The 26,703-nt window shown below is 44.6% G+C and overlaps 1 protein-coding gene across 5 annotated transcripts in view; it reads right to left on the bottom strand.

Annotated features, from left to right (window-relative positions):
* Nucleotides 1–26,703, bottom strand: part of LOC132764206 (CUGBP Elav-like family member 3-A) — a 74,937-nt gene that overhangs the window by 12,267 nt on the left and 35,967 nt on the right. For 2 of the 5 annotated variants that reach the window (XM_067472324.1, XM_067472325.1), the window contains exons 3-12: nucleotides 20,501–20,588; nucleotides 20,113–20,241; nucleotides 18,284–18,363; nucleotides 17,949–18,092; nucleotides 15,895–16,045; nucleotides 12,944–13,093; nucleotides 11,483–11,548; nucleotides 7,033–7,137; nucleotides 3,228–3,254; nucleotides 1,860–2,003 (exon numbers count right to left, since the gene is read on the bottom strand). In XM_067472324.1, coding sequence (XP_067328425.1) covers nucleotides 1,860–2,003; nucleotides 3,228–3,254; nucleotides 7,033–7,137; nucleotides 11,483–11,548; nucleotides 12,944–13,093; nucleotides 15,895–16,045; nucleotides 17,949–18,092; nucleotides 18,284–18,363; nucleotides 20,113–20,241; nucleotides 20,501–20,588 — 1,084 coding nt within the window. The remainder of the gene's footprint in view (nucleotides 1–1,859; nucleotides 2,004–3,227; nucleotides 3,255–7,032; nucleotides 7,138–11,482; nucleotides 11,549–12,943; nucleotides 13,094–15,894; nucleotides 16,046–17,948; nucleotides 18,093–18,283; nucleotides 18,364–20,112; nucleotides 20,242–20,500; nucleotides 20,589–26,703) is intronic. The other 3 variants (XM_067472327.1, XM_067472326.1, XM_067472328.1) reach the window with 3 other exon arrangements.

Genomic DNA, 26,703 nt, shown 5'->3' with positions numbered 1-26,703 from the left:
TTTGATTGTGCCTTCCTGGACAGCCTTTGCTAACTCACAGAGTGTGCATTTTTATCCGTTCTTTGAATACTGGACTTCATTTCCCAGAATTCCTTCCCGTAACTCAATATGGATTAGCTTTCTTGGCACACGCACACACACACACACACACAGAATCCCTCCCATGTGAGTTCCCAGCAGTGGAGGTATCTCCATGCTGCTGACAGTCAAGACCCAAGAGAGAAAGGGGAAAAAAGGAAAGGAAAGGAAAGGAAAGGAAAGGGAGGGGTGGATCTAGAGGAGGTGTCCTCTCTCTCCTTCTCTCCCTCTCTCTCTCTCAATCCTTTGGGAAGAGAGAGGCAGGGGGTAGCGAGAGGGATATACCAGCCACTTTTCCCTCCCTCTCTCAAGCGGTTCTCTCTCCCAGCTGTTGGTTTTTTCCCCCCTCGTGTAGGAGGGGAGGGTGTTCTTTTAACGCTTGCTCTGTATATTCATTTAGACTTGGGGGGGGGGGGTTAAATTCTTTCCAGTTAATTATTTTGTTTTTTTGAGTGAAGGACATGGATTACTTTAGTTGTTGTCTTCTGATCTAATTTGGTGTCAATTCATCCAGTGGTTTCTGAGTTCTGTTAATCCCACAAACGAACATTACATTTATAATTTATAACTTTCAGGTTCCAATAGATTGATAGATGGATGATAGGATAGATAGATAATAGGATAGACAGATAGAATAATAGATGGATGATAGAATAGATAGATAGATAGATAGATAGATAGATAGATAGATAGATAGACGAATAGATCTAAGAGAGGCCTACCTCCAGGTTCCAATAGATGGATGGATAGGATAGATTATAGATGATAGAATAGATCTAAGAGAGGCCTACTTTCAGTTCTCAATAGATAGATGGAATCAAGAACTGATATAATAGATAGATAGATAGATAGATAGATAGATAGATAGACGAATAGATCTAAGAGAGGCCTACCTCCAGGTCCCATTAGATGGATGGATAGGATAGATGATAGATGATAGAATAGATCTAAGAGAGGCCTACTTTCAGTTCTCAATAGATAGAATCGAGAAATGATATAATAGATAGATAGATAGATAGATAGATAGATAGACGGACGAATAGATCTAAGAGAGGCCTACCTCCAGGTCCCATTAGATGGATGGATAGGATAGATGATAGATGATAGAATAGATCTAAGAGAAACCTACTTTCAGGTCTCAATAGATAGATGATAGGATAGATAGATAGATAGATAGATAGATAGATAGACGAATAGATCTAAGAGAGACCTACCTCCAGGTCCCATTAGATGGATGGATAGGATAGATGATAGATGATAGAATAGATCTAAGAGAGGCCTACTTTCAGGTCTCAATAGATATATAGATAGATGATAGGATAGATAGATAGGTATTAGAATAGATCTAAAAGAGGTCTACCTCCAGGTCCCAATAGATGGATGGATGATAGGATAGATGATAGAATTACAATTACATTTTTATTTATATAGATTATTAACTTTATTTAAATCTTGACTTTCTCCCCATAGGGACACTAGACAGCTTTAAAAAAATTGTATTTGCTTTCTTTTAAATTGCCAAATTAATGACAATTTAAAAGAAAGCAGATACAATTTAAATATTCGTGTATGGGTAATAAATACAAATCCTAACACTGGCCAACACACATTCTGGTGCCTCAAATGCTAGACCTGATTCCAGGTACATTTGGCCTGTTGATTTCAGAAATGGCACCATTGTTGTGTTGGCATTGAATTGTGCCTTTTGTAAGCCGCCCTGAGTCCCCCCGGGGTAGAAGTGCAAGAAACAAACCAACAAATAAATAGGTAGCTTTCCTTACCGAAACATTTGCTCTGATTGGTGGCCCGGTCCACAAAGACTTTGGCGGAGATAACGTTACCGAATGGCAGGAACATCTGCAGGATCTCAGAGTCCGTGAACTCCTGCGGCAGGTGATAGATGAAGATGTTGCATCCTTCGGGACCTACCGAGGCAAGGCCAGGTACAGAAGGGGGAACAGGAGAGAAAAACATAGGGGAAGAGAAGGAAAAGGGGGAGAATCGTAGGTTGGACAGGCATCGGGACCAGGGGAGTCGACCAGTCCCGTTGCGGGCTTTGAAAACTCCTACTACTTTGTGACGAAGGGGAAAACAATCCCAAATTTTGGGTTCGGTCTAGAGCAGGGGTGGGCAACCGGTTTTAATGCTTTTATGTGATTTTTAGCTAATGTATTTCTTTAATTCCAAGACACACTTATTTTGGTACCACCAACAGAAAAAGCCCTATGTGTGTGGGTACACACATACATGCGCATACACACACACACATATTTTTGTGTTAGAAACAACTTGAGAAACTGCAAGTTGCTTCTGGTGTGAGAGAATTGGCTGTCTTCAAGGACATTACCAAGGGGACACCTGGATGTGTTACCGTCATGTGGGAGGCTTCTCACATGTCCCCACATGTATGGGTTGCTCCCGAGTGGTCACCTGTGAATTGGCACATATGGTATTTCCTGCGCCTACGCAGACAATTCACTGGCTATATATACTCTCAAGGGGAGAGTGGGCGGGACTACTGCCTAAAAGTGTCTAATATGTTTTCTAGAAGATTCCGAACTGTCTGCACAGGCGCAGGAAATACTATATGTGCGCTTCACAGGGACCACGATGGGGAAATAGGCATCGCTTTTAGCGGGGAGGTAATAAAGGCGCCCTTAAGGACATTGGTCAAAAGAAAGCTCCTCAGCATGGAAGATGGAGCGACAGCACCCCCTGTGGCCGAGTCGAGCATAGACTCCAAGACGCCGGAAATAAGATAGGAAAAACCGCTTTCACCTCTGTTTGTGTTGCCTGTCCTTGTTAATTGTGCAATCGGCATTGAATGTTTGCCGTGTGTGTGTTCTGTGAGCCGCTCTGAGAAGGGCGGGACATAAATACTATAAATAAATAAATGTGGCTCGTCTGTGTGACGGAAAAGTGTAAAGATAGGGCAATTGGGAGGGTAATTTTAGTAACCACGGGGCCACCAAACATGATGGAAATGTGCCCCAATAACCCTAGAGGTCAACTGGGGACACTTTGGACAAATTGGAAATTTGGGGGGGGGACCCCTAAGAGCTATGGAAACAGAATGGAAACGGGCCCCCCATTTTGCCCACCCCTGGTCTAGAGGACTCTCGGGGCTGAAGCGAGGACAACCGGCCTACCTGGTGAAGACCAACAGCTCTGAGCTCCTTGGAAGAAGAAGAAGAGGAGGAGGAGGAGGAAGGTCGGGAGAGCAACGTGATACAGGAAGGAATGGAGAAAAACCACTTCAGTGCTGCTTTTGTTATATGTCCAGCTTGTGAGTATCGCTGTCTTGTGAAAACTTTCCAACTGATTTATTTAAAGACGACTATTTTTAAAAAATCAATTCTCCTCTAATACAGATTGGAAATATTTTGGGGGAATATAACCCAAATCAAAGGCATGGCAGAAACAGGTTTGGACTCGAGATATAGTTTCAAACCGCATTATATGGTTGGTATAGACCAGGCATGGGTCAGCTTGGACCCTCCAGGTGTTTTGGACTTCAACTCCCACCATGCCTAACAGCCTTAGGCCCGTTTCCTCCTCAGCTGCTTAAGTGAATAATGGGGGCTCGTCCGGGATTCAGAAGTTCCTCATTTTGTCCTGAATGTAAACAAAGTCTTAAGTAGCTGAGGGAGGAAAGGAAGAGGGCTGAGGCTGTTAGGAATTGTGGGAGTTGAAGTCCAAAACACCTGGAGGACCCAAGTTGGCCATGCCTTTGTCCTCACAGACAATCAAGGGATCATCTGCATACCCATGTTATCGGAGTTGAATTCCAAAACACCTGGAGGGCCCAAGTTGGCCCATAGCTTTGTCCTCTTGGAATTGGACACTTCAGTCAACCAAGGGATCATCTGCATACCTACGTTGTGGGAGTTGAGGTCCAAAACACCTGGAGGGCCCAAGTTGGCCCATAGCCTTTTCCTCTTGGAATTGGACACTTCAGTCAACCAAGGGATCATCTGCATACCTATGTTGTGGGAGTTGAGGTCCAAAACACCTGGAGGGCCCAAGTTGGCCCATGCTTTGGTCCTATTGGAACTGGGCGCTGCAGTCAATCATAGAATTGTTGAGTTGGAAGAGACCCCATGGGCCATGCAGTTGGTATAGACCAGGCATGGGTCAGCTTGGACCCTCCAGGTGTTTTGGACTTCAACTCCCACCATGCCTAACAGCCTTAGGCCCGTTTCCTCCTCAGCTGCTTAAGTGAATAATGGGGGCTCGTCCGGGATTCAGAGGTTCCTCGTTTTGACCTTCTGAATGTAAACAAAGGCTTAAGTAGCTGAGGGAGGAAAGGAAGGGACCTGAAGCTGTTAGGAATTGTGGGAGTTGAAGTCCAAAACACCTAGAGGGCCCAAGTTGGCCATGCCTTTGTCCTCAGACAATCAAGGGATCATCTGCATACCCATGTTATCGGAGTTGAAGTCCAAAACACCTGGAAGGCCCAAGTTGGCCCATAGCTTTGTCCTCTTGTAATTGGACACTTCAGTCAATCAAGGGATCATCTGCATACCTATGTTGTGAGAGTTGAGGTCCAAAACACCTAGAGGGCCCAAGTTAGCCCATGCTTTGGTCCTCTTGGAACTGGACGCTGAGTTGGAAGAGACCTCATGAGCCATCCAGTCCAACTCCCTGCCAAGAAGCTGGAAAATTGCATTCAAAGCACTCCTGACAGATGGCCATCGAGCTTCCAAAGAAGGAGCCTCCACCACTGATGGACAGCTCTCACAGTCAGGAAGTTCAGATGGAATCTCCTTTCAAGGGATCATCTGCATACCCATGTTGTGGGAGTTGAAGTCTCAAATACTTGGAGGACCCAAGTTGGCCCATGCCTGGTATGGACTCATTATAATGCAAGTTAGTGCAATTAAGCTGCATTATATACATCTACACTGACCTAAGACTTAATTGGTTGAGATATTCCTTGAAAAATTCGTACTTTCTGCGCAGAACTGAGGAATTCTCCCTTTTGGAAGAAAATGTTCCTAAGTCGCAGAGGAGGAGGGTCGGAAAACATTTAATCCTTCCATCGGTTGGATTAGCCGCAGGATTGCAATGCTTATGGGAAGGAGAGGGATCAGCTTTCCTTCAGCCCTTCGTTGGCTGAAGTCCCAGGGCGAATTTGCCGCCCGTCGCATACCTTGGATTAAGGACTAAAATCCGCCAATGCAATGCATCGTTTGACCTATAAGAGCATGGGGGAGGAGAGGAAGTGGGGGGAAGTATGGCTGGGATTTCATCAAGATGCACCAGGTATGGGGAAACCCAGGCCTGAGGGCCAGATGCGGCCCCTTGGACTTTTTTTTTCCGGGCCGCCCTCTCTCTCACCATCTTTCCTTCCTTTCCTCCCTCTTTCTCCTGTCCTGCTTCCTTCCCTTCTACCCTTTCATCTTTCCCCCTCTCCTTCTCTTGCCTTCCTTCCTTTCGTCTTTCCTTCCTTCCTTCCTCCCTCCCTCCCTCCCTCCCTCCCTTCCTTTCCTTCCTTCCATCCTTTTCTTCCTCTCTCCTTTTCCTTTTCCTCCCTCCTTACCTTTCTCCTTTCCTTTCATCTTTCCTTCTTTCTCTTTCCCTCCATTCCCTTCCACCTTTCCTTCTATCCTTCACTTCCTCCCTCCCTTCCCTTTTTCTTTCCTCTCTTTCTTTCTCCTTCCTTGTGTGTCTATCCTCCCTCTCGCCCTCCATTCCCTTCCTTCCATCCTTCACTTCCTCCCTCCCTTCTGCTTCCCTTTCTCCTTCCTTCCTTTTGTCTTTCCTTCTTTCTCTATTTCCTCTCTCCCTCCATTCCCACCCTTCCTTCCTTCCTTCCTTCCATCCTTCACTTCCTGCCTTCCGTTTTTCTTCCCTCTTTCCTTCTTCCTTCCTTGTCTTTCCTAATTTCTCTTTATCCTCCCTCCCGCCCTCCATTCCCTTCCTTCCATCCTTCACTTCCTCCCTCCCTTCCCTTTTTATTCCCTCTCTCTTTCTTTCTCCTTCCTTGTCTTTCCTTCTGTCTATCCTCCCTCTCACCCCCATTCCCTTCCATCCATCCTTCACTTCCTCCCTCCCTTCTTTCCTTTTTCTTCCTCCTTCCCTTTCTCTTTCCTTCCTTTCATCTTTCCTTCTTTCTCTCTTTCCTCTCCCCCTCCATTCCCTTCCACCCTTCCTTCCGTCCATCCATCACTTCCTTGTCTTTCCTAATTTCTCTCTATCCTCCCTCTTGCCCTCCATTCCCTTCCTTCCATCCTTCACTTCCTCCCTCCCTTCCGTTTTTCTTCCCTCTTTCCTTCTTCCTTCCTTCTCTTTCCTAATTTCTCTCTATCCTCCCTCTCGTCCTCCATTCCCTTCCTTCCATCTTTCACTTGCTCCCTCCCTTCGCTTTTCCTTCCCTTTCTTTCTCCTTCCTTGTTTTTCCTTTCTGTCTATCCTCCCTCTCACCCTCCATTCTCTTCCTTCCATTCTTCACTTTCTCCCTCCCTTCCCTTTTTCTTCCCTCTTTCCTTCTTCCTTCCTTGTCTTTCCTTCTTTCTCTCTATCCTCCCTCCTGCCCTCCATTCCCTTCCTTCCATACTTCTTCGCTCTTTTTCTTCCCTCTTTCCTTCTTTCTCTCTATCCTCCCTCCTGCCCTCCATTCCCTTCCTTCCATACTTCACTTCTTCCCTCCCTTCCCTTTTTCTTATCTCTTTCCTTCTTTCTCTCTATCCACCCTCCCACCCTCCATTCCCTTCTTTCCTTCTTTTCTCCCTTCCTTCCTTCCCTTTTGTCTTTCCTTCCTTCTCTCTTTCCTCCCTCCATTCCCTTCTCTCCTTCTCTCCCTCCCTTCCCTTTTTCTTCTCTCCTTCCCTTTTGTCTTTCCTTCTTTCCAGGCCTGATAGGCTCACCCGCCAAAAATGGCCCCGGTGTGACACTGGCAAACGTTATTGTTTCAGAAATTGTGGACTTGTTTCAGAGTCCGGTCCAACCTACCTTCCCGTTGCTGCTGCTGCTGAGGAGGCGGCTGCTGGGCGATGATGGTGGCCGGCTGTTGCGGGAAGGCGGGGCTGACAAGTCCGTAGGCAGCGGGGTAGGCGGCTGAGGAGAGAAGCAGGGCGCGGTGAACCCTCCAGTTGCCATCCTTGGGTTCTACCACGCTCCTGTGGGGCCTCGCCCCTTTGTCGCACCCGGCCACACCATCCATCATCCATCTGTCTGTATGTCTATCATCCACACTCTATCCAACTATAAGCTATCTATCATCCATCCACCTTTCGTCCATCCATCCTCCATCCATCAATCCATCATCCATCTGTCTGTATGTCTATCATCCACACTCTATCCAACTATAAGCTATCTCATCCATCCACCTTTCGTCCATCCATCCATCCTCCATCCATCAATCCATCATCTATCTGTCTGTATGTCTATCATCCACACTCTATCCAACTATAAGCTATCTCATCCATCCACCTTTCGTCCATCCATCCATCCTCCATCCATCAATCCATCATCTATCTGTCTGCATGTCTATCATCCACACTCTATCCAACTACCTACCTTTCGTCCATCCTCCATCCATCTATCCATCATCCATCTGTCTGTATGTCTATCATCCATACTCTATCCAACTATAAGCTATCTCATCCATCCACCTTTCGTCCATCCATCCTCCATCCATCAATCCATCATCTATCTGTCTGCATGTCTATCATCCACACTCTATCCAACTACCCACCTTTCGTCCATCCTCCATCCATCTATCCATCATCCATCTGTCTGTATGTCTATCATCCATCCTCTATCCAACTATTAGCTATCTATCATCCATCTATCTATCATCCATCCACCTTTTGTCAATCTATCTCCCATCCATCCTCCATCTATATCTACCCATCATCCATCCAACTGCATGTCCCCTATTCAACTATAAGCTATCATCCCTCTATCCATCATCCGCCCACCTTTTGTCCATCCATCATCTATCTGTCTGTATATCTATCATCCATACTTTATCCAACTATAAACTATCTATCATCCATCCACCTCTCATCCATCCATCTATCCTCCATCCACCTCTCATCCATCTATCCATCATCCATGTCTGTATATCTATCATGGGTAGATATAGATGGATGGAGGATGGATGGGAGATAGATTGACAAAAGGTGGATGGATGATAGATAGCTTATCGTTAGATTGAGGACGGATGATAGATAGACATACAGACAAATGGATGATGGATTGATGGATGGATGGACGAAAGGTGGATGGATGATAGATAGCTTATAGTTGGATAATGGATGATAGACATACAGACAGATGGAGGATGGATAGATGGACAAAAGATGGATGGGTGATAGATAGCTTATAGTTGGATAATGGATGATAGACATACAGACAGATGGAGGATGGATAGATGGACAAAAGATGGATGGGTGATAGATAGCTTATAGTTGGATAATGGATGATAGACATACAGACAGATGGAGGATGGATAGATGGACAAAAGATGGATGGGTGATAGATAGCTTATAGTTGGATAATGGATGATAGACATACAGACAGATGGAGGATGGATAGATGGACAAAAGATGGATGGGTGATAGATAGCTTATAGTTGGATAATGGATGATAGACATACAGACAGATGGAGGATGGATAGATGGACAAAAGATGGATGGGTGATAGATAGCTTATAGTTGGATAATGGATGATAGACATACAGACAGATGGAGGATGGATAGATGGACAAAAGATGGATGGATGATAGATAGCTTATAGTTGGATAATGGATGATAGACATACAGACAGATGGAGGATGGATAGATGGACAAAAGATGGATGGGTGATAGATAGCTTATAGTTGGATAATGGATGATAGACATACAGACAGATGGAGGATGGATAGATGGACAAAAGATGGATGGATGATAGATAGCTTATAGTTGGATAATGGATGATAGACATACAGACAGATGGAGGATGGATAGATGGACAAAAGATGGATGGGTGATAGATAGCTTATAGTTGGATAATGGATGATAGACATACAGACAGATGGAGGATGGATAGATGGACAAAAGATGGATGGGTGATAGATAGCTTATAGTTGGATAATGGATGATAGACATACAGACAGATGGAGGATGGATAGATGGACAAAAGATGGATGGGTGATAGATAGCTTATAGTTGGATAATGGATGATAGACATACAGACAGATGGAGGATGGATAGATGGACAAAAGATGGATGGATGATAGATAGCTTATAGTTGGATAATGGATGATAGACATACAGACAGATGGAGGATGGATAGATGGACAAAAGATGGATGGATGATAGATAGCTTATAGTTGGATAATGGATGATAGACATACAGACAGATGGAGGATGGATAGATGGACAAAAGGTGGATGGATGATAGATAGCTTATAGTTGGATAATGGATGATAGACATACAGACAGATGGAGGATGGATAGATGGACAAAAGATGGATGGGTGATAGATAGCTTATAGTTGGATAATGGATGATAGACATACAGACAGATGGAGGATGGATAGATGGACAAAAGATGGATGGATGATAGATAGCTTATAGTTGGATAATGGATGATAGACATACAGACAGATGGAGGATGGATAGATGGACAAAAGATGGATGGGTGATAGATAGCTTATAGTTGGATAATGGATGATAGACATACAGACAGATGGAGGATGGATAGATGGACAAAAGATGGATGGGTGATAGATAGCTTATAGTTGGATAATGGATGATAGACATACAGACAGATGGAGGATGGATAGATGGACAAAAGATGGATGGGTGATAGATAGCCTATAGTTGGATAATGGATGATAGACATACAGACAGATGGAGGATGGATAGATGGACAAAAGATGGATGGGTGATAGATAGCTTATAGTTGGATAATGGATGATAGACATACAGACAGATGGAGGATGGATAGATGGACAAAAGATGGATGGGTGATAGATAGCTTATAGTTGGATAATGGATGATAGACATACAGACAGATGGAGGATGGATAGATGGACAAAAGATGGATGGGTGATAGATAGCCTATAGTTGGATAATGGATGATAGACATACAGACAGATGGAGGATGGATAGATGGACAAAAGATGGATGGGTGATAGATAGCTTATAGTTGGATAATGGATGATAGACATACAGACAGATGGAGGATGGATAGATGGACAAAAGATGGATGGGTGATAGATAGCTTATAGTTGGATAATGGATGATAGACATACAGACAGATGGAGGATGGATAGATGGACAAAAGATGGATGGGTGATAGATAGCTTATAGTTGGATAATGGATGATAGACATACAGACAGATGGAGGATGGATAGATGGACAAAAGATGGATGGGTGATAGATAGCCTATAGTTGGATAATGGATGATAGACATACAGACAGATGGAGGATGGATAGATGGACAAAAGATGGATGGATGATAGATAGCTTATAGTTGGATAATGGATGATAGACATACAGACAGATGGAGGATGGATAGATGGACAAAAGATGGATGGGTGATAGATAGCTTATAGTTGGATAATGGATGATAGACATACAGACAGATGGAGGATGGATAGATGGACAAAAGATGGATGGGTGATAGATAGCCTATAGTTGGATAATGGATGATAGACATACAGACAGATGGAGGATGGATAGATGGACAAAAGATGGATGGGTGATAGATAGCTTATAGTTGGATAATGGATGATAGACATACAGACAGATGGAGGATGGATAGATGGACAAAAGATGGATGGGTGATAGATAGCTTATAGTTGGATAAAGCTATCTATGATCCATCCACCTTTCATCCATCCATCCTCCATCCAAATATCATCCATCCATCATCCATCTGTCTATATGTCTATCATCTGTCCTCTATCCAACTATAAGCTATCTATCATCCATCTATCTCGCATCCATCCACCTTTCGTCAATCTATCTCCCATCCATCCTCCATCTATATCTACCCATCATCCACCTGTCTGTATATCTTCTGTCCTCTATCCAACTATAAGCTATCATTCATCTATCCATCATCCACTCACTTTTTGTCCATCCATCATCCATCTGTGTGTCTATCATCCATCCTCTATCCAACTATAAGCTATCTATCATCCACCCATCATCCAGCTTTTGCCCATCCATCACCCATATGTCTTTCTTTCATACAGCCATATATCCTTCTTTATTTACAATCCATCTATCATCCATTGTCTATTATCCATCCATCTTTCATCTATCCATCTTCCAGCAATCTATAATCCATTTATCATCCATCTCTCTGTCTATCGTCCACCCACCCACCCATCAGTTGTCTAGCATCGCCTGGAAACAGGGCCTAGGAAGCAGAGTACCCGGCCTCTGTCCTCCACCCCACATACCTGTATAGTGTTGCATCCCGGCGTAGGCCTGCTGCAAGGGGTCCACGGGGGCCGCTGGGCTCTGTGCTGTGGAGAGGAGTGAAGGGGAACATCACACACTTTTGAGATAAATTGTGGCTTTTCATCAAAGTGCTCGGATACCCAGTCCCACTGACTCAGCTCACATACCCGGTCCCCCTGACCCAGCTTGGATACCTGGTCCCACTGATACCTGGTCCCACTGACCCAGCTCGGATACCCGGTCCCACTGACCCAGCTCGGATACCCAGTCCCACTGACCCAGCTCGGATACTTGGCCCCACTGACCCAGCTCGGATACCCGGTCCCACTGACCCAGCTCGGATACCCGGTCCCACTGACACAGCTCGGATACCCGGTCCCACTGACCCAGCTCGGATACCCGGTTCCACTGACCCAGCTCGGATACCCGGTCCCACTGACCCAGCTCAGATACCCGGTCCCACTGACTCAGCTCGGATACCCCGTCCCACTGACCCAGCTCGGATACCCAGTCCCACTGACCCAGCTCGGATACCCGGTCCCACTGACCCAGCTCAGATACTTGGCCCCACTGACCCAGCTCGGATACCCGGTCCCACTGACCCAGCTCGGATACCCGGTCCCACTGACACAGCTCGGATACCCGGTCCCACTGACCCAGCTCGGATACCCGGTCCCACTGACACAGCTCGGATACCCGGTCCCACTGAGACAGCTCGGATACCCGGTCCCACTGACCCAGCTCGGATACCTGGTCCCACTGACCCAGCTCAGATACCCGGTCCCACTGACCCAGCTCGGATACCCGGCCCCACTGACCCAGCTCGGATACCCGACCCCACTGACCCAGCTCGGATACCCGGTCCCACTGACCCAGTTCAGATACCTGGTCCCACTGACCCAGCTCGGATACCTGGCCCCACTGACCCAGCTCGGATACCTGGCCCCACTGACCCAGCTCGGGTACCCGGCCCCACTGACCCAGCTCGAATACCCGATCTCACTGACCCAGCTCGGATACCCGGTCCCACTGACCCAGCTCGGATACCCGACCCCACTGACCCAGCTCGGATACCCGGTCCCACTGACTCAGCTCGGATACCCGGTCCCACTGACCCAGCTCGGATACCCGGTCCCACTGACCCAGTTCGGATACCCGGTCCCACTGACCCAGTTCGGATACCTGGTCCCACTGACCCAGCTCGGATACCTGGCCCCACTGACCCAGCTCGGATACTTGGCCCCACTGACCCAGCTCGGGTACCCGGCCCCACTGACCCAGCTCGAATACCCGATCTCACTGACCCAGCTCGGATACCCGGTCCCACTGACCCAGCTCGGATACCCGGTCCCACTGACCCAGCTTGGATACTCGGTCCCACTGGTTAAAATGAGGAGCGGTATCCATGACGAGAGAGGGGGAAATGGTTTGGGAAGGCCTCCTTGAGCGTAAGGGCTTACCTGGGTATGGGTGGACGCCATTGGTGTAAATGGCCTCCGAGGTGGGCTGCCCCGTGCTCTGGGTGGGGACAGGGCTGTAGCCGTTGACGCTGAGGGTGGCCGGGATGGCGGAGACCGGCGTCGCGGCAATGGCAGGCGGTGTGCTGGTACCTGGCCCAGAATTATTGTATTCCATCATATTTATTTACATTCTCTTTGAGACTCAAAATGGCTAGCTATCTCTCATCTCTATCTTTTACCTCTAATTGTACCTAACATTACCTATCCTATCTATCTATTGCATCTATCTTCTCTATCAATGATCTCTACCATCAATCCATCGATCTATCATTACCTCCATCCATCCATCCATTCATTATGTCTATCTCTCATCTCTAGCTATATCGATCTTCTCTATCATCCTTATCTATCTTCTCTGTCATCTCTATCCATCGATCTATCACCTCTATCAATCACATCTATCTATCTATCTATCTATCTATCTATTTCCATCTCCATCTCTCATGTCTATATATCACCCATCTCTATCATTCCTGTCTATCTTTCTTTCTTTCTATCTTCTCTATCATCTCTGTTCATCATCCATCACCTCTATCCATCTACCCATCTCCGTCTCTAATGTTTATCTCTCTCATCTCATCCCTGTCTATCAAACTTTCTATCTTTTCTATCATCTCTATCCATCGATCCATCACATCTATCTATCTATCTATTAGTCTATCTACCCATCTATCCATCCACCTCCATCTCTGATGTCTATATCTCTCATCTCTATCACTCTTATCTACCTAACTTTCTATCTTCTCTATAATCTCTATCCATCAATCTATCACTTCTGTCAATCACCTCTATCTATCTATCTATCTATCTATCTATCCATCCATCCATCCATTTCCATTTCCATTTCCATTTCTCATGTCTATCTATATCTCTCATCTCTATCATCCCTATCTATCTAACTTTCTATCTTCTCTATCCTCTCTGTCCATCAATCTATCACCTCTATCTATCTATTCGTCTATCCATTGGTCTATCCATCTATCCTTCCATCTTCACCTCATGTCTATTTATTAGGGCTGGGCGGTTTCGTTTCGTTAATTCGTAATTAGTTAATAATTCGTTAATTTTTTAAATTACAAAACGATAACGAACCATTCTGGAGCAATTTTTAAAAAAAACGAATTTTTAAATAGTTTTGTAAATGCTTCGTATTTCGTTATTGTATTCGTTTTGTTATTGTTTTGAGGTCGTTTCGTTATTATTTCCGCATGTCTGGGGCAAGTTTTATGGTTGTTTTTTGTTTAATTATTGAAAAAAAATTATAATATCACACCAACAGTCAACAACAGAGGGAGAGGGAAGCTTCAGAAGTTTTTGGAGGTTTTTTAGCGTATTTCGCGGTCGCGTCCGCCATTAACGAATCGATTCGTTATTGTTTCGGAAATCGATTCGTTAATGTTTTGTAATTTTTTTCACATTTACGAAATTTCGTAAATATCGAACTTTTTAAAAGGAAAATTTTGTAATTATTTTAAATAACGAAACGCAAAACCCCCCCAAAAAAACGAATCGATTTTAGAAACAAATTTTTCCGTTGTTACCCAGGCCTACTATTTATATATCTCAACTCAATCATCCCTGTCTATCTTATCTATAATCTCTATCCATCGATCTATCACTTCTGTCAATCACCTCTATCTATCCATCCATCCATCCATTTCCATCTCTTATGTCCATCTACATCTCTCATCTCTATCATCCCTATCTATCTATCCATCTATATTCTCTATCATCTGTATCCATCGATCTATCACCTCTATCAATCACCTCTATCTCTCCACCCATCTCCATCTCTTGTGTCTATCTATATATCTTTTCAATCATCCCTATCTATCTATCTCTATCTATCTATCTATCTATCTATCTATCTATCTATCTATCTATCTTCTTTATCTATAATCTCTATCCATCGATCTATCACTTCTACCAATCACATCTATCTATATATCTATCTATCCATTTCCATCTCTCATGTCTATCTATACCTCTCATCTCTATAATCCCTATCTATCTCCCTATCTTCTCTATCATCTCTATCCACCGATCTCTCCATGCATCTCTATATCTCATGTCTATACCTCTCATCTCTATCATCCTTATTTATCTAACTTACCATCTTCTCTATCATGTCTATCCATCAATCTATCACCTCTATCTATCTATTGGTCTATCCATCCTTCCATCTCCATCTCTCATGTCTATCTATATATCTCATCTCAATCATCCCTATCTATCTATCTATCTATCTATCTATCTATCTATCTATCTATCTACCATCTTTATCTATACTCTATCCATCGATCTATCACTTCTATCAATCACCTCTATCTATCTATCTATCTATCTATCTATCTATCTATCTATCTATTTCCATCTCCATCTCTCACGTCTATCATCCCTATCTATCTTCTCTATCATCTCTATCATCCGATCTATCACTTCTATCTATCTATCTATCTATCTATCTACCGTATCTATCCATTCATCTCCATCTCTCATGTCTTATCTATATCTCCCATCTCTACAATCCTATCTCTCATCTCAATCTCTGTAGCTCTATCATATAATATCAATCTCTCATCTCTATGTATTAAAATAATCTAAAATCAACAAGATATAAATATTAAGATAGAATCAAACACGCAAATCAATTACAAAGATGGTGAATAAGGGTGAATAAGCACAATGGTTGCCACCTTCACCCTCGTTGCCTCTCCCATTCATCCAAAACTCCTTCTGCTCAATAGGTTGTAGGTGGAAACATGGCATAACCTGCCATTCTCTTTTCCATAGGCAATCAGGTGGAAACACCTGTCCATGTGTCCTTTGCCCTCCTAATGTCCCCAGGTGCCCATCGATGGGGGGATGCCTGCCCTAAGCATGGGACTCACCTGAGGAGGGCGTGATGGGGGTGATGGGGGTGGCGATGAGGCCGTTGGGGCTGATGGTGGCCATCTGCTGCATCTGGACCGCGGCCATGGTCGCCATGGGGTTGAGGTAGGCCGAGTGCGCGGCAACCAGGGCCGCCTGTTGCTGCATTAGCTGGCGGAGAGAGAGAGAGAGAGAGAGAGAGGGGTACAACATGAAAGCTCCTGCAGTCTTGTTGATCTTACTTACTTGTCTATTTGTCTGTCTTTCATCTCTAGCTATCTATAATCCCTAGCTTTCATCTTTAGCTATCTATAATCCCTAGCTAACTCTCATCTCTAGCTTTCCATCATCATGATCATCTCCATAATCTTTATCTAGCTCTCATCTCCAGCTATTCCTATCTGTCATCTTCAGGTATCTCTCATCTCTAGCTCTCATCTCCATCTAGCTATCTCTGTCCGTATCTAAATACCACCTTTATCTATCTACCATCTTTAGCTATCTATAATCTCTAGCTAACCCTCATCTCTAGCTTTCCATCATCATGATCATCTCCATAATCTTTATCTAGCTCTCATCTCCAGCTATTCCTATCTGTCATCTTCAGGTATCTCTCATCTCTAGCTCTCATCTCCATCTAGCTATCTCTGTCCGTATCTATCTACCATCTTTAGCTATCTATAATCTCTAGCTAACCCTCATCTCTAGCTTTCTATCATCTTGATCATCTCTATCATCTATATCTAGCTCATCTCTAGCTATCCCTATCTACCATCTCTATGTATCATCTTTCGTTCTCATCTCCATCTGTCTACTGTAGCTGTCTACCATCTCTAGCTAACTCTCATCTCCAGCTATCTCTATCGATCATCTACCTGTGTTCTCTTTCTACCTCTCATCTCTAGCTATCCGTATCTATCTACCACCTTTAGCTATCTATCATCTCTAGGTTACTGTCATCTCCAGCTTTCTATCATCTTGATCACCTCCATCATCTATATCTAGCTCTCAACTCTAGCTATCCCTATCTACCATCTCTATGTATCTCATATCTAGCTCTCATCTTCATCTGTCTACTCTATCTCTGTCTACCAACTCTAGCTAACTATCGTCTCTAGCTTTGTCTATCGATCATCTACCTCTCCTCTCCTCTCCTTCTAGCTCTCATCTCTAGCTATCTGTATCTATCTACCAGTTTTAGCTATCTATAATACCTTGCTAACCCTGATCTCTAGATTTCTATCATCTTGATCATCTCCATCATCTAGTTCTCATCTCCAGCTATCCTTATCTACCATCTCTATGCATCATCTCATCTCTTGTTCTCATCTCCATCTGTCTACTGTAGTTATCTACCATCTCTAGCTCTCATCTCCAACTATGTCTATCATCTACCTCTCATCTCCTAGCTCTCATTTCTAGCTATCTACCTACAATCTTTAGCTATCTATAATCCCTAGCTAACTCTCATCTCTAGCTTTCTATCATCTTGATCTTCTCCATCTATGTCTAGCTCTTATCCCTAGCTATCTCTATCTACCATCTCTATGTACCTCTCATCTCTAGCTCTCATCTCCATCTGTCTACCATAGCTATCTCTGTCTACCATCTCTAGCTAACCCTCATCTCTAGCTTTCTATCATCTTGACCATCTCCACCATCTATAGCTATCATCTACCATCTCTATGTATCTCTCATCTCTAGCTCCCATCTTCATCTATCTAACTCTATCTCTGTCTCCCATCTCTAGCTAACTCTCATCTCCAGCTATCTGTATGGATCATCTACCTGTCATCTCCTTCTAGCTCTCATCTCTAATTATCTGTATCTATCTACCATCTTTAGCCATCTACAATCCCTAGCTAACTGTCATCTCTAGCTTTCTATCATCTTGATCATCTCCACCATCTATATCTAGCTCTCATCTACCATCTCTATGTATCTCTCATCTCTAGCTCCCATCTCCATCTATCTACTCTATCTCTTGTCTTCCATCTCTAGCTCTTATCTCCAGCTATCACTATTGACCATCTACCATGTGAGAACAAGATGCTTCTCTGCTTGGAGCACTTACTGCTTGGGTGTAGGCACTGTAAGCCCCAAACTGCAGCGCGATGGGGCTGAACATGCCCAGCTGGTTGGCCACTTGCTGCATGCGCCGGAGGCCTCGCTCCTTCTCGGTGTCCGCAAACTTGACCACGAGGCTGGAGGAGGCGCCCTTGAAGAAATAGACACTCTTTATCTTTAAAAATAAAATATACAACCCAACAGAGAAGGAGTTTCCAATGAAATTTTGGAGACGGTGTAATCCACATAATCGACCACTTGGGGGCGACAGAGGCAACGGAAGCATTGCATTTCTACAAAATGAGGGGAAATCCACATTCTCTTCAATGGCGGCATACTCACAGGCAAAGTGCGGCTGCCGTGCAACGTGTTAATGGCCGCCTGCGCTTCTGCGTGGGTCTGGAACTTCACAAATGCGCAGCCTGATTCGGGGAAGAAGAGGTAACATCAGTAGGGTCTGAGGAAGGGGCGGAGCTCCCCTTTTGCCCCGCCCCTGCAAGGTCTTCCAGCACACAGCCCTATGGTCAACTGTGGACGACCAAATAATGTTAGAGAGATGTTCTCATTGGGAATCTGGGTCCTCCAGCATAAGTCTGTAGAGTGAGAACCATCTCCTTCTAGAGATGACTACATAAGGATTGACTGTGGTCAACTTCTGTTGGATGAGTATTCCCTCTAGGAATCTCTAGGTCCAACATACTTCTACTTTGGTGCTCCCTTCAGTTGCGTGGAGGGACTTTCTGGAGGAACATCTCCCATTGGACCCAATGAAGATATCGGATCAGTAGACCTACTCATACTTTGGTGCCCCCTACAGCTCCATTGAGGGACTTCCTGGAGGAACATCTCCCATTGGACCCAATGAAGATATTGTATCGGTAAACATACTTATACTTTGCCCTCCCCCCCCCCCCTACAGTTGCTTGGTGGGACTTTCTGGAGGAACATCTCCCCATGGATCCAATGAAGATATCAAATCAGTAGACATACTACTTTGGCGCCCCCTATAGTTGCTTGGAGGGACTTCTTGGAGGAACATCTCCCATTGGACCCAATGAAGACTTCCTTGAGGAACATCTCCCATTGGACCCAATGAAGATATGGAGGGACTTCCTGAACATTTCCCATTGGACCCAATGAAGGTCCGGAGGGGCTTCCTGGAGGAACATCTCTCATTGGACCCAATGAAGATATGGAGGGACTTCCTGGAGGAACATCTCCCATTGGAACCAACGAAGATACGGAGGGACTTCCTGGAGGAACATCTCCCATTGGACCCAATGAAGATATGGAGGGATTTCCTGGAGGAACATCTCCCATTGGTCCGAATGAAGATACGGAGGGACTTCCTGGAGGAACATCTCCCATTGGACCCAATGAAGATATGGAGGGATTTCCTGGAGGAACATCTCCCATTGGTCCGAATGAAGATACGGAGGGACTTCCTGGAGGAACATCTCCCATTGGACCCAATGAAGATATCGGATCAGTAAACATACTTTGGCGCCCCTACAGTTGCTTGGTGGCACTTCCTGGAGGAACATCTCCCATTGGACCCAATAAAGATACGGAGGGACTTCCTGGAGGAACATCTCCCATTGGACCCAATGAAGATATGGAGGGACTTCCTGGAGGAACATCTCCCATTGGAACCAACGAAGATACGGAGGGACTTCCTGGAGGAACATCTCCCATTGGACCCAATGAAGATATGGAGGGATTTCCTGGAGGAACATCTCCCATTGGACCCCATGAAGATATCAGATCGGTAAACATACTTTGGCGCCCCTACAGTTGCTTGGTGGGACTTCCTGGAGGAACATCTCCCATTGGACCCAATGAAGATATGGAGGGATTTCCTGGAGGAACATCTCCCATTGGACCCCATGAAGATATCAGATCGGTAAACATACTTTGGCGCCCCTACAGTTGCTTGGTGGGACTTCCTGGAGGAACATCTCCCATTGGACCCAATGAAGATATGGAGGGACTTCCTGGAGGAACATCTCTCATTGGACTCAATGAAGATATGGAGGGACTTCCTGGAGGAACATCTCCCATTGGACCCAACGAAGATATGGAGGGATTTCCTGGAGGAACATCTCCCATTGGACCCAATGAGGAGAATTCGGGGTGAGTGTGGAATCCCCTTCCCTCTCGTTTCCACTCACCTTTGCTGGTGCCATCAGGCCCGCGGAGGACGGTGCATTCGTCGATGTTCCCGAAGGGCTCAAACATTTTCCGGACGTCCTCGTCCGTCTGCTGCTTCCCCAGCATCCCGACAAAGAGCTTCCGGTCTTCTGGAGGGGAAAAGGGGGACGTGGATCAGACACTGGGTTTCCCCGATGAGATGGGACACCCCTGATTTGGGAGACCAAATGCTCATTCCCGATATGGGGTCCTCATTTTAAAGGGCGTCCCGTATCCGAGACCTGTCCATTGTGAGTCTGGTGGACACCCCTTATTCTGAGGGACACCCCCATTTGGATCGCACCAATAATGGGTTGGGGAGGGGGTAACCTATATATATACATACATATATCTATATAGGGAACCTACTTAGAGACCCTCCCCAAACTCCTCCGGTTGCGTCGTTACCTCCTCTGCTTTCGCTGTCCGCCGGTTTCACCTGGATCGGCCTGTTCATCTGAAAGGGGGAGAGATACAGAGTCAGGGCTGGGATTGGCCATGTTCCAGAAGCATTCTCTCCTGACGTTTCGCCCACATCTATGGCGGAGGTTGTGAGGTCTCTGAGGACATTTTCTCTGAGGAGAAAATGCTTCTGGAACATCGTCGGACAGCCCGGAAAACTCACAGCAACCCAGTGATTCCGGCCACGAAACTCTTCGAAAATACATTATTGAACACTGGGATGTTTGTGGTGGAGGAAACACATACAATCACAGATGAAATGCTCCCTGTATGAAAGTCTTCACGGTGTCTTCACTATAAATCCCAGAACCTACAACTCCAAAATGTCCAGGCCAATTCCCCTCAAAACCCACCAGTATTCTAATTTGGGCATATTGGGTCTGCGTGCCAAGTTTGGTCCAGATCCATCATTGTTTGCGTTCAGAGTGCGCCCTGGATGTAGGTGAACTACAACTCCTATAAATCCCTCCAAAGACCTCCAGTATTTTTTGTTAGTCATGGGGGTTGTGTGTGCCAAGTTAGTTCCAGGTCCATCGTTGGTGGAGTTCAGAGTGCTCTTCCATTACAAGTGAACTATACATCCCAGGACCTACAACTCCTATACATCATGGCAAATTCTCCCCAAAACTCTCTAGTATGTTCAGTTGCTGATCAATTCCTCTGTTAGTTGATAGAAAAGAATAGGAAATGGTTAAGGGAGAGGCGGTGGGCATGATCATGCAAATTCCATACCAATGGAGAGAGTAAGGAACACTGGGATATCTGTGGTGGAGGAAACATATCAAATCTAGGAAGGCATTGTCCTCGCCTGAAAGCCTTCTCTTGGGTGGTGGGAAATATGGTGTTTGAGGAGGACATTGGCCGGGGTCTTGGGCATGTTCATGAGAAATTCCACACCAATGGAGAGAGAAAGGAACCCTGGGATATGGAGGAAAAACAGAACATCTAGGATGGCATTGTCCTCGCCTGAAAGCCTTCTCTTGGGTGGTGGGCAGTGTGGTGTTGGAGGAGGACATTGGCAGGACTCTTGGCCATGTTCATGGCAAATTCCGCACCAATGGAGAGAGAAAGGAACCCTGGGATGTGGAGGAAAGCCAGAACATCTAGGATGGCATTGTCCTTGTCTGAAAGCCTTCTCTTGGGTGATGGGCAGTGGTTTTGGTGGAGGATATTGGCAAGGCTCTTGGACATGTTCATGACAAATTCCACACCAATGAAGAGAGAAAGGAACCCTGGGATGTGGAGGAAAAACAACATCTAGGATGGCATTGTCCTTGTCTGAAAGCTTTCTCTTGGGTGGTAGGAAATATGGTGTTCGTGGACATATTCATGGCTCTCACTGTCACCTGCAATGTCATTGGAGGGACAACCATTAGTGTCTCTTGAGTAGTGAGTTATGGCTAGTTGTTGAAGTGGGACCTTGTCTGTGTAAGTGGACAACCCAGCCACATACACCCATACATATTTTCACTTTTATTATATGCATAGATATTATTGGTTTTAACATATTATTATTATTATTATTATTATTGCAGCTGACAGATGGTAATTTTTGTCAGCGCCGACTGGTCTTGAGGCGCTGCACCCAGTGTGCCCATCACCACTGGGACCACCTCTACTGGCTTGTTCCAGAGTCTTTACCATTCAGTCTTTAAATCCTCGTACCATTATTATTTTTGCAGCTGACCCGTGGTAATTTTTTGTCTGCACCGATTGTTTTTAAGTGCAGGCCAAGGTCTGCAGTGCACCAATTACCACTGGGACCACCTTGACTGGCTTGTGCGGTATTATTGTGGGGAAAGAATGCTTCTGGAGAATGACCAGGCAGCCTGGAAAACTCACAATAACCTCAAAGCGATAGAAATGCCATATTTTTGGGAGCAGCCTGGCGCGGGAGGGTTAAGACCCTCGGAAAGTGGTGCGCGCGCCCCCCCTTCCTCGCCCTCGCTCTCTTCTCTGCGGGATTAGAAAGAGTGAGATTATCTCCGCAGGCAGCTGGGATCTTTTTTCGGTAAATGCATTTGTAATCACATTAAAGGCAAGGAGGAGGCCGAAGGGAAAGGGAGAGAAAGGACCACGGAGAAATGGGTGCGTGTGGGTGAGCTTTGGGGGGTGTAAAATGAGGTTGACAGGCTTTGATCTCGACATACAGCCCCCCAAAAGACTGCAGTTGCCGTCAAAGTGGGTTCGTTTCATTTATTGGACAGCCTGGAGGACCTACAATCTGATGTTACCATTAGAGTCTCAACGGAGGACCTAGGAAATTCCTAGAGGGGCAAACTATAGAGTGCGATACCTATAAATTTCCAATCGGAGCAACCATATAGTTTTGTTGGAGGACCAACAACATGCCTAGAGAGGCAATTCAATGCTATCTTCCAGCAACAAAATGCTAACATCTGATGTTACCACTAGAGTCTCAACAGAGGACCTAGGAAATTCCTAGAGGGACAACCATATAGTTCTGCTGGAGGACCTACAACATGCCTAGAGAGGCAATTCAATGCTATCTTCCAGTAACAGGTTGCTAATATCTGATGTTACCATTAAAGTCTCAATGGAGGACCCATGAAATTCCTAGAGGTGCAAACCATAGAGTGTGATACCAGGAGCAACCATATAGTTTTGCTGGAGGACCTACAATATGCCTAGAGAGGCAATTCAATGCTATCTTCCAGCAACGAGATGCTAATATCTGATGTTACCACTAGAGTCTCAATGGAGGATCTAGGAAATTCCTAGAGGGGCAAACTATAGAGTGCGATACCCATGAATTTCCACCAGGAGCAACTATATAGTTCCACTGGAGGACCTACAACATGCCTAGAGAGTCAATTCAATGCTATCTTCCAGCAACGAGATGCTTATATCTAATATTACCATTAGAGTCTCAACTGAGGACCTAGGAAATTCCTAGAGGGACAAAGTATAGAGTGCGATACCAGGAGCAACCATATAGTTTTGCTGGAGGACCTACAACATGCCTAGAGAGGCAATTCAATGCTATCTTCCAGCAATGAGATGCTAATATCTGATGTTACCACTAGAGTTTCAACGGAGGACCTAGGAAACTCCTAGAGGGGCAAACTAGAGTGCAACACCTATGAATTTCCAATAGGAGCAACCATATAGTTTTGTTGGAGGATCAACAACATGCCTAGATAGGCAATTCAATGCTATCTTCCAGCAACAATATGCTAGAGTCTCAACGGAGGACCTAGGAAATTCCTAGAGGGACAGACACATAGTTCCGCTGGAGGACCTACAACATGCCTAGAGAGGCAATTCAATGCTATCTTCCAGCAATGAGAGGCTAATACTCGTTGTAATTTTCCGTGCGCCTTCTCCTTTGCGCATTCAGATTAATTGCGGAGATCCAGGCGCTGCTCCAGATGCAGATCTCTTCTCCAGTGAGATAATCCCGGCCCAAAAATAGGCCGCGGCGGATTAAAGGGCTTCCTCCGAGAGGCGGCCAGTCCCTGCAAACAAATCCCGCTGTCTTTTCCGAGGAGCCGTGCAATCTGATTGGTCGAGACATCACGGTCAATGCTCTGGGAGTTGTAGTTTTGCAAGGTCTTGAGCCTTGTCTCCCATTCCAGTTTGGACCAGGTTAACCTATGGAACTCACTGCCACATGGTGACTGATCAGTAGCCTATGGTGCTTTTTGAAGCTGTAAGGAGAGGCTTTTGCGAGCATCCGCCAGCCCCAAAATAGCAAAACCGAACCTCTCTCCCATCCCGAAAGACGCTCAGGGTTTCCCAGAAAGATCTGCAGTCCCATATATATATATATATATATATATATATATATATATATATATAGTATTGATCCCAAGCCACTTTGAAGTGCAACCGGGCGCAAGGCCAAGCGATCGACTCTCTCGCTATAAATATAAATGGCGATCGATTATTGCGGAGCATAACATGGCGGAGAAGGGTGATGGACCTAAATAGGTCTTTATATTATTATTATTATTATTATTGGTTGAATAAGCTGGATTCCCCCAGGCAGGAAGCAGCCAGGCTTCGAAGCTGCAAGGACATTCAATACTAATCAAGCTGGCCAATGGCAACATCCACACTTGCCTCCAGCAGACAAGAGTTCTTTCTCCCACCCATCTCCCAACAAAGGATTGCCCCAGGCAGGAAGCAGCCAGGCTTTGAAGCTGCAAGGCCATTCAATGCTAATCAAGGTGGCCAATGGCAACATTCACCCTTGCCTCTAACAGACAACAGTTCTTTCTCCCACCCACCTCCCAACAAAAGATTCCCCCAGGCAGGAAGCAGCCAGGCTTCAAAACTGCAATGCCATTTGATGCTAATCAAGGTGGCCAATGGCAACATTCACACTTGCCTCCAGCAGACAAGAGTTCTTTCTGCTACCCGCCTCCCAACAAAGGATTGCCCCGGGCAGGAAGCAGCCAGGCTTTGTAGCTGCAAGGCCATTCAATGCTAATCAAGCTGGCCAATGGCAACATTCACACTTGCCTCCACCAGACAAGAGTTCTTTCTCCCACCCAACTCCCAACAAAGGCTTCCCCCAGGTAGGAAGCAGTCAGGCTTCGACGCTGCAAGGCCATTCAATGCGAATCAAGCCTGCCAATGGCAACATTCATCCTTGCCTCCAGCAGACAAGAGTTCTTTCTCCTACCCGCCTCCCAACAAAGGATTCCCCCGGGCAGGAAGCAGCCAGGCTTTGTAGCTGCAAGGCCATTCAATGCTAATCAAGCTGGTCAATGGCAACATTCACACTTGCCTCAAGCAGACAAGAGTTCTTTCTCCCGCCCGCCTCCCAACAAAGGATTCTCCAAGGCAGGAAGCAGCCAGGCTTTGTAACTGCAAGGCCATTCAATGCTAATCAAGCGCAGGATGAAAATACCATTACAGTAATGACATTTCCCTGCTTGATGTGGGGATGGGGGCACAGAAGGGTCCCCCCAAGGGGTTGTTTTCAGAAGGGGAAAATCTTCCATGATGGAGAATGAGATCCCCCTTCTCCAAAATATATATATATATATATTCAAACGCAAGCCGTCCGCACAGGCTCCACTTAGGGACTGGGAGGCGGTTGCCATGGCGCCGAGGGGAGGGGGCTGTATCTTTCCTCCCCATCAGCCTCTTGTTGCCAGGTTACCGCCCGTTGCCGCGGCAACCCAGAGGAGGGGACCACTTCTCCCTCTGTGATGATGATGGAGATCTCCCTTTCCTGACTCCCTCTCCATCCCTCGTTGTGGTTGTTATTATTGTTGTTGTTGTTATTTTTTCTTACCTATCTTGGGCTCCATACTCCTTTCAAATCCATCTATAGGAAATAATTTTTCTTGGGGGTTTAATTTGTCTTTAGCCTGCAGTATATTATTATTATTATTATTGTTATACTATAATTATAATATTATAATATATATTATTATTATATTAATATTATATTATTAGATATTTTATATTATTATACTATTATATTATTAGATATTATACTATTATATTTTATTATATATTATAATTCATTATTCCATTATATAGTATTCTTATTTATATTATTATTGTATTACTATATTATTAGATATTATTTTTTATTATACCGTTATATTATTATTTTATATCATTCTATTTTATTATATATTATATCATAATAATATTATACTATAATATTATACATAATAATATTATACACCTCACTACCTCTGAGGATGCTTGCCATAGATGCAGGCGAAATGTCAGGAGAAAATGCCTCTAGAACATGGCCATATAGCCCGAAAAACCTACAACAATCCTACTATTATATTATTAGATATTATTTTTATATTATATTATTATAGCATTATATTATTAGATATTATTATATTATTATAATAATATTATGCTATTATATTACTATATTACAATATATTATATATTATTATATTATATAGTATTATTTTATATTATTATACTATTATGTTAGATATTATTTTTTACATTATTATAGCATTATATTATTTTATATTATTTTATATTATTATATCATAATAATATACTATTATATTATATTATAATTATATATTATTTTATATTATACTGTTATATTATTATTATATTATAATAATATTATTATGGTATTATATTATTATATA

Source organism: Anolis sagrei, chromosome 12 (genome assembly GCF_037176765.1).
Source record: "Anolis sagrei isolate rAnoSag1 chromosome 12, rAnoSag1.mat, whole genome shotgun sequence".
Taxonomy (NCBI): Eukaryota; Metazoa; Chordata; class Lepidosauria; order Squamata; family Dactyloidae; genus Anolis; species Anolis sagrei.
Note: the sequence above shows the minus strand (reverse complement) of the source record. Positions and strands in the feature narration are given on the sequence as shown.